This window comes from Nyctereutes procyonoides, unplaced genomic scaffold, assembly GCF_905146905.1.
Source record: "Nyctereutes procyonoides isolate TBG_1078 unplaced genomic scaffold, NYPRO_anot_genome, whole genome shotgun sequence".
Taxonomy (NCBI): Eukaryota; Metazoa; Chordata; class Mammalia; order Carnivora; family Canidae; genus Nyctereutes; species Nyctereutes procyonoides.
In genome coordinates this window covers 11,873,005-11,889,093 of record NW_026575034.1, presented here as the reverse complement: position 1 = coordinate 11,889,093, position 16,089 = coordinate 11,873,005, and the positions used below count along the sequence as shown (strand labels likewise).

At 36.9% G+C, this 16,089-nt stretch overlaps 1 protein-coding gene across 1 annotated transcript in view; it reads right to left on the bottom strand.

Annotated features, from left to right (window-relative positions):
- Positions 1–16,089, bottom strand: part of SOX6 (SRY-box transcription factor 6) — a 411,290-nt gene that overhangs the window by 123,847 nt on the left and 271,354 nt on the right. Inside the window, exon 7 of the mRNA XM_055317952.1 lies at positions 4,618–4,741. Within this exon, the coding sequence (XP_055173927.1) occupies positions 4,618–4,741 (124 nt within the window). The remainder of the gene's footprint in view (positions 1–4,617; positions 4,742–16,089) is intronic.

Sequence of the window (16,089 nt, the reverse complement as noted above, 5' to 3'; positions counted from 1 at the left end):
TAAGCACATGAAAAGATGCTCATAATTATTAATCATTAGGAGAATGAAAATCAAAACCAAATGAAAGGGGTACCTGGGTGGCTCAGTAGTTGAGTGTCTCCCTTTGGCTCAGTTCATGATCCCGGGATCCTAGATCCAGTCCTCTGCCTCTGCCTATATCCCTGCCTCTGTGTGTGTGTGTCTCTCATGAATAAATACAAATAAAATATTTTTAAAAAGCAAAAAGAAAAAACAAAACCACATGAGATACTATCTCATACCTCCTAGGATCACTATAATATTTTTGTAACGATTAGAAAATAACACGTGTTGGTGAGGATGTAAACAGATTGGAACTCTTACATTGTCGGTAGGAGTATAAAATGATGCAGCCTCTGTGGAAAACAGTTTAGCAGTTTCTCAAAAAGTTAAACACGGAACTACCATATGACCCAACAATTCTGTTCCTACATAAATAACCAAAAGAACTGAAAGCAAGGACTCAGATATTTGTATATTAATGTTCACAGCAGCATTATTCACAATGACCAAAATGTGGAAACAACCCAAGTGTCCATCAACAAATGAATGGATAAACAAACTATTTGTCTCTTCATATAATATGTTACATATTATATATTATACATACAGACACACACTTGTATATGTACAAAGACACAGACATATGGAATATTATTCAGCCATAAAAAAGAGTGAGCTTTCCATATATAATGTAATATGGGTGGACCTTGGAAACATTATGCATAGTGATATAAGCTTATCTCAGTCCAATGTTTAGTTTTTGGACATTTTTAATGGGTAAGGATGTAGTTTAATGTTAAATTTACTTAATTTCATGGTCAGACTTTACCCTCAAAACCTAGTGCCTTAGAATTTTCAAAGAATTTTCATAAATTTTAACAAAGTTAATCTTCACACCCACATTGAGCAGTGGACATATATTTTTAGATGACAAAAATGTGAGGCTCAGCAAGGCTAAATGACATGTTCAAGTAACAAATAAAATAATCCATGTGAAATATTTAGTACAGTGTTTGGCACAAAGCAACTACTCAGGAGGCTTCAGCTATTATTTTATAATATGGGTGGAGAAGCCAGGCATAGGCAGAGATCCTATTCTCTGAATCTCCTACGAAGCCACAGGCTGCTCAGCAGCAAATATTTTAAAAATCTGAACTACACAGAGTCCATGGGTCAGCTGCACCATCCCTGGCCTATGAAGGAGGCTATCCATTATTTTTATTTTATAGGCAATTCAATCCTGTCTGACATACATATCGCTAGCTATACAAGAGGCTTAATCTTTTAATTTTCTCAAATATAGGTGCTTAATCTTGCCCCAGATTGCTGTATCTCTATTTTATGATGTGAAAGAATAAAACAAACAAAATTTTGCAGTGTTTTAAAAAAAGACTTTATGTATTTATTCTTGAGACATAGAGAGAGGCAGAGACATAGGCAGAGGGAGAAGCAGGCTCTCTATGGGACTTGATCCCAGGATCCTGGGATCATGTCCTGAGCCAAAGGTAGATGCTCAATCACTGAGCCACTCAGGTACCCCTGTGGTGTATGTTCTGAGCCCTGATGACCTTTTTTTTTCTAGAATGATGTGTCTAATTACAGAACAGTAAAAAAAAAAGAAAAAAGAAAATTAAGGGTCAAAACTCAATAAAGCTATGTCTACAGATATTAACCTGATAGATATTCCCTGGAAACTGCACAATCCCTATAGGCCACATGCCTTCTCAGCAACCCACCAAACTGGGAAGACTTGTTTGGTGTTCACTACACAGGGGACCCTGATGTATCCAGAGCAATGAGTCAAATTAGGGGAAGAGAAGAAGGTCCAGAGCCCTAAGTATATTTGTTTAGACTATCCTAATAATGGATTCAGAAACAGTCAACTTTGGCAGGGAACATCAACTTCAGGCAGCCTGTGCTGTCTAGAAATCAAGACAATTATTCAATCAGCTGAAAGCACAAACACTATGGAACAGTTTCAGGTTATGGGAAGGTGGAAAAGGGCAAAAAGAGAACCATTTAGTCTGTAAGTTATAAAGACCAAGATAGTGATTGCTCATCCTCTTGACTAGGAACCAAAATATAAAGTGAGGCCACCATTTCAATGCTTTTATATATGACAGAACTACTCCCTTCTAAAAATTTAATCAATGGGAGGCCTGGGTGGCTCAGTGATTGAGCATCTGCCTTCGGCTCAGGGAGTGCCCCCGGAGTCCCGGGATCCTTGCATGGAGCCTGCTTCCCCTGTCTCTGCCTCTCTCTCTGCCTCTCTCTGTGTCTCTCATGAATAAATAAATAAAATCTTAAAAAATAAAAATTTAATCATTGTTTCACATGTATTTCAAGTGAAATTATCATAGCTCAGTTTGGAGCAAAAAAATTTTTCTAGTCCAGACTCCAGTCCAACACAATTCTGCTCCCCCAATTCACATGAAGGACAAAAACACCGTATTGATTAAGTCTCCCTGGTATGTATTCTCTACTAATTACATAAGAACAAATAATTTTAATCCTTTAAAGTATAATTTGTATCTATAATAAAACCCAGATTGGTCAAAATATTAAAGAATTTAGAGTTCTGGTTAATAAAACCCTCTGATGTAACCTAGGTAGGGGTCACAGAAAATACCTTATTTTATCAGCCTTGCTTGTGATTAAAAATTGTCCCATGGCCCAAATCCACTGTCATGCCTTAACCAACAGGTTTTAAGCCACCATAATCAAACACAATTCTGTTACCCCTTGAACACTGCTGTATGTTGCACACATGTTGTTCGATGGAGATAACATTCCTGTGCAATAATATTCTCCCAATCTCCATATTCTTCTTCAGTACTTACTACTGTCTCATTAATGTTGGTGAAAAGAATTTCTAAAAAGTGGTCCAAATTCATTAACTATAGAACAACACATCTCCCCATGAAAAATGGCATCATTGTTTCAGCAAAATTAGGTAACATGTCAACTATATTGATGTTGTGTGTTCAGTAGAAAATAAGGCTCATACCTGATTTTTAAATGTGAAGCACTTTAAATTCAGAAACACCGAAATTAAATAAAAGGTTTCCATTGATAGTTCATTGAAGAGATTTCTAAGGTAGAGGGAGGACGAGTGAGATTCGGTGTTTCCAAGGAAGTCAAGATTGAGAAATAGCTCAGAAGTACTCAAGAGAGATCAGGGGAGAACCAAACCCCTGCATTGAGAGAAAATAGTCTCTGACAGAATATACTCCTGTCCCCAATATGGATATCAGTTTCCTAGGGAATATCCCTTGCTCTACAAATTCCGCCCTAGGAAAATCAAATTCTGACAGTTTGAACAATACAATTTTCTTTCATTCAGGTATCCCAAAATCTTTGGGTAAAACCAGGTCTGGTTAATTAGATGCAGTCCTCAAAATGAGCCAATTCCTTAACATCTCTATTCCTCAAAACATTTGAGGTTTGACAGGCATCCCATCTTTCCTCCCAAAGAAAGTAGCAATCTACCAAATGCAAAATAGTAATCGATAGCAACGAGCAATTAAAATAGATGCTAAAATTCACAAGCTTTGTTTTTATGCTACTTTAGTAAGCTTCCTTACTGAGGACTTCAGTAACGTGATTTATATTTTATTATTACTTTAAGCACATTAAAATGCCTTTGTTCGCTTTATAAACCCTCTACACAAAGAAACCGCTGCACTCAGATTTGTTGCACTCAGACTTGGTGGCTAATATAATCAGGTTAATATGTTAAAAAGAACTTGACACGGAAATTATTAATGAGTAGAACAAGGTCACTACTTCTGAGCTGAGGTCACTTACAAAGAATGCACAAATGAAATTAAGGTTGACTTTATTTACTTCACTATCTTCCTACATTGGATTCCTTTGGCAACATATCTTTAAACATTTAAAGCCCTGTTTACAAGGAGGCTCTGAAAGAAGCTTCAAACCATTATGTCCCTAATTGAATTCCCCAGGAGTCCAGTAAACTCAGAGGAATAAAGAAAAATCATAACATTTGCTAAATCGTCTCAAAACATATTTCACTGCAAGGTTATGTGACCTGATTTTGAGGTTCAAAGATGAATGAGAAAATAACTACTGAATGCTTCATTATTTAAACTAAAATCAAAAGGAATCTTACCTCTTAGTGGTGAGCTAATTAAATCAGTCCAGTTTTAACTTTTCTTCCAGGAGAAATCAGACAACAAACAACAATAACATTTCACAGTGTATGTGACCACTGTAACGGAGCATGAAAGCTCGCAGGAGGAGGAAAGGGTCTTTAACCAGAGACAATTATTCACAGTTAAGGTATGAGAGAGAACTGACAAAAATTTGTGGTCCCCAGGGAAAGTAGCATTCTGTCTGTGAATTCAGAACAAACCAAGTGGAAAAAAGAGTGCTAAAAAAGTTTTTAGCAACCAGTGAGTTTATTAACATGCCCTCCTCCCAATTAACTTCCTATTTCTAATTTTACGTGAAAATCAGCTTTTATGATCGTTTTATTCATGGTTCCTTTGTATGCTCCTGTGTTTGTTGTGACTGCTCAGAAAAACATGGGGATCTTAGCATTTCCAAAAGAATGTTAAATTCCTCTCTACTTACCTGGTTTGTATGTTATTCCAGGGGGGAAGAGGAAGCCCTGCTGGGCAGCAGCGGCTGCTGCCAGGGTCCGCTGGTCATGTGGAAAAATTGGGATCATGAGCGGAGGCATGTGACCCTGAACCTGCTAAACAGAAGAGAGCCTATGATCAGATAGAGCAAATGTATGCCAAGAAGTATTTGTTTTTCACTCCTGCTGCTGTGCTGGTACCCAAACAGCCACCCACTTCTGACCTCATTCCAAATCTGCTCCCTGAGAAATCGCGAGCCAAAGTCATCAAGTCCCTTCTTAGATGCCATTAGCACTCCAAGGACACAACCTCGTTGTGCATTTGCCTCATCCCTGCTTCCACCAAATCGTGGTGAATGGTTTTCTTTTATCTTGACTCTTTTCCTTCCCTTTTTCCTTTCCTTCTCTCTCTCTCTGTTTTTTCTTTAACAAAACGACCAGGAGAGACAAGTTTGCTTTTTACACTGCGCAATGTTGAAAGGTTTTGCCCTTTCACCTGCTTTGCATTCTGCCCTTTATTTGGAAAACAGTATTTAGTATCCTTGGTCAGAAAATAATGTCTAATTGTTATATATTCCAAAAGCTGTATCTCCTCAGTTTAGGGATCTTATTTCAAAGCCTTACCGCATTATGTTAAACATATAGCTCTTCAGATTTAAGGCTACTACATCTTGGCTCCCAATTAAACTAATATTCTTTGCCATACACACCTCGATGTAACATATAAATTGCTTGTCTGGCTTAGCAGTTTTACAGCTTTATGCACTACCATGTAGCTCAGTAATTATGGAGTTGTATTCAGAGAGCATTTCATAATAAATCCTACTATATCAAATTTCATTTGACCTCAATAAATGTATCAAAGAGCACAAAAATGCAAAATAGAAAATCTTCACTCTATATCAGTATTTGTATTCTATATAAAGAAAATAAGAGCTATGACAAAATCATGGCTGTGAAATCACATTTTAATTTCCTAGCTCCCTTTTTCACTCGATGCATAGCTACCCTGATTCCAGGATAGCATCACAGGAAGGTTTTGTCCTGGCTTTTAGTGTATGATTTTATAGGTTCAACTACAGGACTTTTGTTATTTAAAGACCAAAACTAGGATGTACTAACAGAAATGATCTCTAAGTTCAAACTGGGTCTTTGGGATCTTTACTTGTGTAAAAAAAGCTGCATTATATCCTGTTTAAGATACAAACATTTCCATTAATTCTACCAATTCTAAACCCTTCCCCTGTTTAAATTCTTAAATCTTCTCTTTAGGCAAAATTCCATATACTGGTTGATGACCCTGTTTAAATAGCGCCAACCTGCCTTGTCCTGTCCCTGTTCCCTCCACAGCCGGGGACGTGATGCAAAAATGCTTCTCTGTGGGTCTAAGAGGTTTCATTTACCAACAGTTTTTCTCGAGGGAAAGCCCTAAGAGGTGGGTTAATAAAGGGCAAGCAAAAAATAAACACTTTACAGTATTTTTCTGAATTCATTTCTCAAGAAAATCAACTTATAATAAAAAGGTCTTTGTGCAATTACTACCTTGCCAGTGGGGCGTGAAAGAAACTAGCTTTGGGCAGCTATTTCTACCATTTTAGCTGAGGTAAGCCCGAGTTTTGTACGTTAGAGTACAAACTTAGCCTGCGTAAATTGGAGCTGATCCCCTCGTGCCCAGGTCTTGCCTTTCTAACCCTGAAGAAAAGCACTAGGTTTGCTGTTCAACTCCAGCTTGCTGTGACCTGATGCAAACCTGAGATGTCAAAGATGAGGGCACTGTTCTATGTCAGAAAATAAAACGGTCTTTTTTGTAGGTGACTGTTGTTCAGGGCAAGAGGAGATCAGAGGAAATCATTTCATTTGCTTCTAGAAATATGGTTCCTAGCATGTGCCTAGAATAGCACGGATGCTCCATGCTCTAAAAGGGAACAAGAAAGTGAGAAGTCTAGGCAGAGTATTTATTCTTTCATTCTTTGTAACTAATGTTTATTAAGTTATTATTATGTGCTACGGGTCTTGAGAAGTAGCTGAAAAAATGGGGGTTATTTAGCTGGGGAGAGAGAAGATACAAGACTATCTTACTATGGCAAAAGAATCAGATTAAGTCTGAGCAATTACAAAAAGCAGAACTGGGCTCAGAGAAATAGATTTTAGGGAAGCTTAAAGAAGAATTTTCTAAAACTGAGTTATTCAGTGATGACTACGATTAAAGAGGTTGTGTGCATCATTTCCCTAGAGGTGGTCAAGTAAAGGCTGGACACCCATATGGTAGAGATACTTTAAAGTGTAAGCATAACCTGACTAGATAATGATCTATAGAGCCTTTTTAACTTTATGATTCTTTTTTTTTTTCAAATTCAGCATTAGGAAGATAATGTGATATAGTTATTCCTTTACTCATTTGTTCATCACACATTTGTTCAGAATCTACTATGCCTAGAAAGGCTTTGCTGATAAACATATCGGAGCTTAAATCTACATATTGCCATCTGCTTGGCTGTGTGATCGTGAACAGTTACTTAAACTTTCTGTAGTCTGTTTCTTCGTGTAAAAGCTAATGATACTACCTTACGTGGTTATTGTCGGGATTAAGGAGACCGGAAAACTAACACTTGTGGCACAGTTGACTGACACATAACAGGTACTCAAGAAATATTAGAGCCTTGTTTTTTTTCTTACATAGTTTGCATATTCAGTTTTAGAAAATTACCAAGTTACTGAAAAGAAAAAAACAAGAAATAGTGGCTCTTACCCTTAATTCTACTTCAAAAAAGAAAACATGAACCAACTAAATAATTCAGTTTGACAGGCAGAGGCTTGTCATGTTCTTAGCAGACACCAGGCCTCACAGAGCATTATCCCATCCCAACTATCTAGAAAACCATGAAAAAGAAGAGGCGGGATTACAAGAATCATGTGAAGATATAATTTGGGGAACTTTAGTGTTATTCATTAAACAGCATCTTAGGATGAAAACATAATTTTACTTCTACATTGGTTCTCAAGCTCTTCAGATCATGAGACAACATAAAAGGATCAATGGCAATTAAGCATCAGATCTGAATTCTTGCACCTTGGTATCTGAAGATGTTTCTTTTGTAACTAGCTATGTACATGAGATAAATAAGTAAACCATCTAGGGTCACCTTCAATGCCAAAGAGTTGTAGATGTTTCATATTAACATAAGTTATAAGAATTTAGGGAAGTTCCTTCCCATCTATCACCCTCTACAAAGTAAGATATGTTAGAAATGTTCAATGCTATTAATTCAGAGGCAGTGTCAATAAACCAAGGGACAAAGTAAATAAGAAGGGCGACAGAAGACATTGTGAAAGTAATCATAATGATAGAACCAGAGTTGGAACAGAGCTTGGAGTTGATCTAGCCTGGTGGTTCTCAAAGTGTGGTAGCTGACCAATAACATTGGCAACCCCTGAGAACTACATAAAAGCAAATTATCAGGCTCCACCCCAGACCTACAAATCAGAAGCTCTGGGAGCTGGGTCCAATGATCTAAAAGTTAGACCACAATGCAATCCAGGGCACTGATTCCCAAACTTTAGCATGTATCTAGTTCAGCCAGAAGGCTTGTTAAAACAAAGACTGGTCGGCCCTACCCTGAGAGCCTCTGAACCAGTAGATAGAGGTGGAATCTGAGAGGGTACTTTCCTAGCAAGTACCCAGGTAAAGCTGGTGCTGCTGGTCCAGGGTCCACTCTCTGAGAATCGCTAATTGAATTCAAACCTCACAATTTGCACATAGGGAAAAGGTGGGTAGAGGAGCTAAAAGACATGGCCTGAGAGAACACAGTGCCTATGACAGGGCTGGATCTGGAATCCAGAACTGCTTAGCACCCTCTCTAGTGCTTTTTCCACTACATCACATGGACTTGAGTGATAGAAAAGAGAGAGAGATCACGTGTGTATGCTCTTTGGGGAGAGATATCTGGAGGTCTGCAACCAAAAATAATTTTGCATTTCAGATAGTATTTCAGATCTTATGTTGCTCAGTTTCAGTTTGTTCCTTCTCTCTTATTTTCTACCCAGAACAATCTGATCACAAGTCTACTGTAATTAATTCCAATAACTTATTATAATACATTCATTAGCAATGATCATTTAGTTCTGATTGATAAAATTGCCTTTAACTTATTTTAAGTAAAACAATGATGTAAAAAATCAGAGTGCCCCTTATTAAAGATAAGTCAAGATACCTAGCAGCAATTAGAATTCTGGCTAAGACAAGATGATGAAGCACTCCTCTTCTAACTTTAATTACAGAAGTAATAATAGTGATGATGATGATGGTAATGGTAATCATCCTCTTCATCACAGCCACTAATAATATTTTCCAGTATTTTCTCTATGTCAAACATTACAAAGGTGGTTTACGTGATATATCTCCTGTAATCCTCAAAACTCTATAAGGTATTCACTATTCTTCTCTTCATTCATTTAATGAGGACAAAATCCTGAGAGATTCAGTAGCTTGGCCAACTAAAAAGTGGTAGAGCTAGGATTTGAGTCCAGGTTTGCCAGGCTCGAAGTCTATACTTTTAAGTACAATCTTATATTAAGCATCAAGTCATCTTTTGCTAAACAGTTCTAAATGAGATAAGGAATATTATTACTCTTTGTAATGACAAATGACCAGAAGTTTTATAAATATAATTGTAAATTTACATGCATTTGTAATAAATAATACAGAGTGGTCCCAGGTGTCCTCTACCCTCAGTGGTAATAACTTGAAAAACTGTACTTCAATATCACAACTGGGGTATTGACATTGATACAGTCCAACCACCTTATTCAGATTTCCCCAGTGTGATATCAGTTTAAAGGAATTATGTGACTTAAAAAACTCACAAGGGTAATAGAGGTCTATGAATACTTCCAACTACCACCTTTTATAAAAAGCTGACCAGTATGGCCCATACAAATAATATGAGAAGCAAGTATTTCGTAAAGCAACAATCTCCCCCTTTCAGAGCTTTCCATTTATTGTACTTACTAGAAAATTACTGATTGGAGATGGGATAGAAATGGAGAGTAAGGACAAGGAAGGGAGGAGTGATAAAGAGAGAGGGCTTGGTAGCCACCTAAGAATCACATCAGCACCCAAAATATTTTCCTCCTATGGAAGCTGTGAATTAAGTTTACTGCACTGAGCATCAGGGCTTAGGGCAAACAAAGAATTGTGAATACACAGAAAAGCCCCATCCTGCTCTGAAGAACATAAGCCTGCCTTCCCTCTTTCTTCCCATCATCCTATTTTCCCATTTGATGACATGCCAGGGAAGGCAGTCACGTTAGAAATGGCAACTTCCAAAAATATTTTACTAAAGAAGAAAAACTAATAGAATCCCCCTCAGTCCATCAAAGAATGACCAGTCTCCACATGTCTTTTCCAAGAAGTTATCAAAATTTCAAATAGCATCTTCTTTTCTTGAAAGCGTAGCTTTCCCTTAGCACAAATTCAAAGATCCTTTCATTATTCCATAGGTAAAATTGATTTGGTTAATACAAAGAGCAAAACATTATGTGGCCAAAAATGTATCTCCGAGCAGGACGCTGCATTATTTTTTACTGCTTCACGAGTCAGCACTAACAGGCTGGGTAACGAGAAGCCAGGAGCTCCATCAGGGGAGGAGCTCAGTTGGTGCGGTGGGAGAGAAACCAACTGCGTGGACCAAAGTACACTCGTCCATCGATTTTAGATTTCCACAGTCCCCGGCCAAAGTGCAGCCCTTTTGGAGAAAGTGGGGAACATATTCTTGATCAAATAGGGCTCCATGCCCGGAAATTTTAATTGCTTGGTGTTCCTCACGTCTTTCAGACAATCAAGACAGCAGCAGATGTGCATGAAACACTTGGGTTCTGTCTCTTCCTATTCGTGAAACAGCATTGTTGCATCGACACTTATCCCCTTCGTTTTCTCTGCACTAAGTTGTTGATGATGCCATTTTTTGCCATCTGCCCCAGAGCTTCATTAAAGATACATGAATGGGCTAACTGGCCTGATATCTTGTGAGGAACAGGTGCTATTGTTTGTCCCTGAAGACTTGTACTAAAGATATGACTCAGAATACTTGAGAAAGAGCATCTGCAGCAGTCAATCAGAGAGCCACTTGGCAGAGACCTGGCCACGCGCTAACATGCAAACAGAGTGACACTCAGGGGGACTCATTTGCTCTTTCATGAGGATTATTTAACTTTTTTGGTGATGGGAAATACGTATGTGTATTGAAAATCGTGAGCATGTTAATGTCTATCACTGAGTTAAAAACGGTGAGCAAGTAAAGATCATTTTAATGCTTATTTCTAGTAAATCATTCCTTATGTGGTTTAATTGAAGAAAGCCTCCATAGTCTGTCGGAAGGAATGTTTCTAATATTTGTAAATGATGACACAGAAAGGGAGACAGTGATAGAAAATACAGAGTCAGAAAGAGCAATTGGAGAGAGAGAGGGGATTCGGAGGGGATTTCCTAAAGGTCCTGTTCTTTACTGCAAGGAATAGCTGAGTCACTGGTATAAAGTGCTACTGCTGAACAAGCCACGGTGTCTAGAGTGAAAGAAACAAGGGACTCAGAAACTTCGCATGAAAAGCCTTCAAGGTCAGGGAAGGGGTCTTCCTAGTCCCAAAAAGTACATGCCAAACTGTATATTGATCTCAGTTAATTCTGGAGAGTTAGGAGGGAAAGGGTCTCATTGATAGGATGAATCCATGCCTTAACGTAAACCTTTTCAAACCCATTTTTGCTTAAAACCTACCTAAAGTATTGACTATGTTCTGCTCTGCCTTAGCATGATGAAGTAGTCGGCATATTGAATTTCTCTTGGTTGGCCAGGGTTGGAAGTACACAAAGGAGCCTTGTATTGTCTATGGCCTATTGCTTACTCATTAATTGTTTCAATTCGTTAAACATCTTTCTCCAACTAAATTGAGTGTCATGAATGGCCTGTGACATTGATATTTCTATATGCTCTGCTGTTCTTATCATAAGGCATTATGATACAGGAGGCATTTTGTGTCAACTGATCAATGTGAGAACCATCTAAGACCTAAGAACCAGTTTTTTGAGCACCAACAACCTTGGAGTAGTTAATGGCATACCTATCTATAAGTAGGTTAATGCAATGAATGACTTTTATTATTATTAAAAAAAATAATGATGACTTAAATACATCTTGATATCACCTCTTTTGCTTGTCATTTGTCTTATTTGGCTAATGTCTGGTTGCTATAGCTAATAGAGGACAGCAAATCTTTGCTTATAGAGAATCTATCTAGCTCTAACAGGAGAAAAAAAAAATCAACTTTCATCAGGAACAATTCTGGGACAGGGAAGAGTATTTGAGAACACAGAGTCCCATCTTCCCAGACACTTCCCATCAACTTCTGATGGGTACGCATTGAACAAAAATATAGCTGCATCCCGAAGTTCTGCTTTATTTTTGTTTGTTTGTTGATGATATTCTGTCCCTTTCCCCCTCATCTCTGTCTCTTTCTCTTAGGTCCCACCAGGATAATACACAAAACACCTTGTTACCATTGTTAACATTCATCTTTAATATAGTGCAATTTCTTCCAAGAACTTTGCATGCTATTGCCACCCCTCTTTTCAAAATCCTCACTAAGGGCCAAGAAAAACCCTGGAAAGGTAGAACAAACCAAGATATAGTTCAAAGACATCCTTTTAAAAACTCAGGCTTTATTCTTTCAAAGTCTTGGGTTTTAGCTTGAACTTTAATGAAGAGCTAACTTTACACTTAGGATATATGTTTTTCTGTATATACATTATACTCTAATAAGAAGTTAATTTAAGGAAAAAACAGAAAATAACTTCAGTAGTTAACTTATCTTTACTCATTTACACTATTAAATTCATTTAATAAAATATCTAAAATATTGACAGGAGAAATAGAAAAGATACACCCAGCTTCACTATGTCCCTATTCTCACTACAAAGAGTAAGACATGCAAACAAAGCAATTCTTTTACTAGGCTGGTCTTTAAGATAGTTGTTTAAACACACATCACAGTCTAGCATTTTCCAGGTGCCTTCCTTAGTTACATTAGGACAGAAATGATCATTGAGAGGAAGAGCACAATGACTATCTATCAGGTCAATAGTCTATGTTTTAAAACTCTTCTTTAGGTACCTATTCAGGGAGAAATGTTAATAGCCCTGAAAGAGTCAATCCTGTCCTTTGTGTTAACACTGATATTTATATTCTCAGCATACTGTACATACCCACTTGATTTGCATTTTCTAAATATCCTATCAGTTTACTAGGATCATCAGTAGCCAATGTCATTATTTTATCTTTCATTCATTTGTACATTTTCTGTTTAAATACTGAATTTTCAAAGAAAAGAACATGGATTTAGCACTAACATAATTATAATTCTTAGCATCTCTTACTTATCTGTCTGTCCCCTTACTCTCTGAAATAAAGAGCTCCACACATAGAAGATCACCTCTTAGGCTCCCAAGAAACATGTTACTTCATAAAGGAAGTCAACAGTACCTCTCTTCAGCTATTCACCAGCCACTGATTGAGCCCCTAGCACTATCTGACTGGTACTATGCTAGGTAGGCACTGAGAATATAAAGATGCCTTAGAGAAGTCTATAGCCTTATTTTATCAGGTAGTGGTGGTAGGTTTGTTTTCACTTATATAGTAGCGTAAATCATCTGATTTGTCAGCTTGCTTTGGAATAGGGTCAACAGAGAAAGGTAAGATTTGCTTTAAAAGAAAACTAAATTACAACAAAAATTCCATTAGGTATCTTTCCATAGTCTTCCTATGGCCTATAACCTAGGAAAATTTTGAGAGTATTTATGAGGACAAAAGTCAGATTACTTTATAAAATGGATGATAAATGTTAATTAAATGTGTTTAAATTATCTTACTATATTTTAAGAAACTCTCACCAGGAGGGAAGTAGAATATCCTGGCCATAGAGAAATTAATAAAACATGTTATGCAAAAGTAAAATTTATGATTCATTTGGAATTAGATATCTACCACCTTTTCAATCCATACAAATGCATAATCTTGTCAATTAAATATTATTGTTAAGGTCTAGTAGTATGTTAAAATCACTTTAAAGTGCAACTAAGGAAAATTCATGTGTGTTTATTACTCCTTAAGGATCTATTAGTGGGTATTTTATTCAGATTCGTGCTGTAAAATCTGCATAAACTCAGCATATTGTTATCCCCATGTGTGCATTTGTTTGGTTAGAGCAGAACAGCAAATCTCAATTTTTGCAACTTCTGGAAAAGTCAAGAGAACTAAAACAGTCTTAATTTTAATCAGATACAAACAGTTATCACTACAGAAGTGAAGAGTTGACTATTATGCAAATAGTCACAGTTAGTGGTCACCAGGCCATCACAGAAGACTGAGCTATTCAATTACTTTGGATATTTCCAAAGACTAGTGAAGATGAATGCTTCTTATCCAACCTGTCTTATTTCCACAGGAGTATGAAACATATTAGAGACTAATGATTGTTGTTCTTAAATGGAAACCCCATTAACTACACAATGATCAAAATGTTTGGCTAATATGGAAATTAATTTTTTTTCAAATTTTGTATAAATGCCATATAAGTATGGTAACATTGTGAAGAATGCAGCATTCCTTTCTTTGTAACAACCAAATTCAGATATAAACGTTTCATAAACTTTTGACCTGTAATGAAGGCAATCTGGCTTTTACCCCTGAAGTATTTTACACAAGCTTATTCTGTTAGCAATGACCAGAGTTCAATTATTAAATTCCTCCTCCAGAAATGCAGGTTTACATCTTAGACTACAGGTCTTGTTAAAATTACACACAACTTAAAGGCAGGGACTTTGTATCTCCCCAGGGCTTAGTAAAAGTCTCTCTCTTGCACAGAGTAGGGACTCAACAAATATTTGTAGTATAAATGCATTAAAGAATTTTCATTCTCTGTTATTTAAAAACTAAGCCACAAGAATTCTGATGTTTTAATCTTCTGAATCAATTCCTTTTATCATTTGCAGTCCTCAAATCGAAGCAACAGAAATATGCAACTGTTCCAAACATACTTCATCACAGCAATCTTTTCTTTTGGCATGCCATGGTTGGACTTTGAAGTCCACTAGTTGGTATGAGAATACAAAAATTGACTTTATTCATTCATTTGAAAACATTTTTTAATGACTGAGTTCTCCTAGTACATCTGTTGAAACTCTTCTATAAGTATAAAGAGGCCTCTAAGCTTCTTTAATAATTTTCTCATCATCAATTATAATCCTTACTGACAGAGATGATAAGCTCTTCTCACCAGAAGAGCCAAGAATACAGTTTTCCAAAATAATAATAAAAAATATTTGCTATATCACAATGGGCTAGTTATACAATATAGAATGAATGACAGAAAAATATTTAAGCATCAGCTGGAGAATGCAGAAGTAGTTTCATCTGAAGCTACAGGTCTGAGAAATAAGCAGTGAACTCTGAACAGGACATAAATAAGATGTCTAAGCTATTGACAGCTGGGACTCAGCCATAGCAAGCTGACTTTCCCTAAAGTATCCATGAGAAATGGTGCCTGTATACGTAATTGGGGTGGGGGCTAGAGAGGTATAGTAAGGGAATCATTATAAAGAAATGGATACTGAGTAAAAGCATAAACAATAACTATAGCAACAAATGAAGTAACCTTCAGGTTTTTACTCTATCACACTCTAATCGTTTTAGTGCAAAAAGTTAATGACATGCAACTTCAATGTCATTTTGCCCCATCCTCAGCATGCACACTTCTACTCATATACAGATATTTACACATACTTCTACATTTGCTACCCCAACTAAATGCACAAGTGTGTCAACACTGAAGATGATGTAAGGATAAACTAACATGTTGATTTAAAAAGAGAAATTTTCTTTATTTTTGTATTTTTATTTATTACTATGTTCATATTAAATAACTTAGATATAATAAAGAAATGTCTCTATTTAAAAAGGTTATGTCCAGGGAACCCTGGGTGGCGCAGCGGTTTGGCGCCTGTCTTTGGCCCAGGGCGCGATCCCGGAGACCCGGGATCGAATCCCACATCGGGCTCCCGGTGCATGGAGCCTGCTTCTCCCTCTGCATGTGTCTCTGTCTCTGTCTCTCTCTCTCCCTGTGACTATCATAAATAAATAAAAAATAAAATAAAATAAAATAAAATAAAATAAAAAGGTTATGTCCAAGCTGTCTAGCCTACTCTGGCATTGAAATTACCCTACCAGGTGTTCTTAACTTACCTCTCAAGGTTGTTTTCCTACTACCTTTACCATCTTGCCTCTCTTACTTTCGGTAGTTTCTAAGTCTTTGTTCAAGCCATTTTTTCTCACTTACACATGGAATGATCTTTCCTCTCCTAAAGAGAGAAAATTCAAATTCAACTCCTCCATGAAAATTCCCCAAACATAAATTTCTTT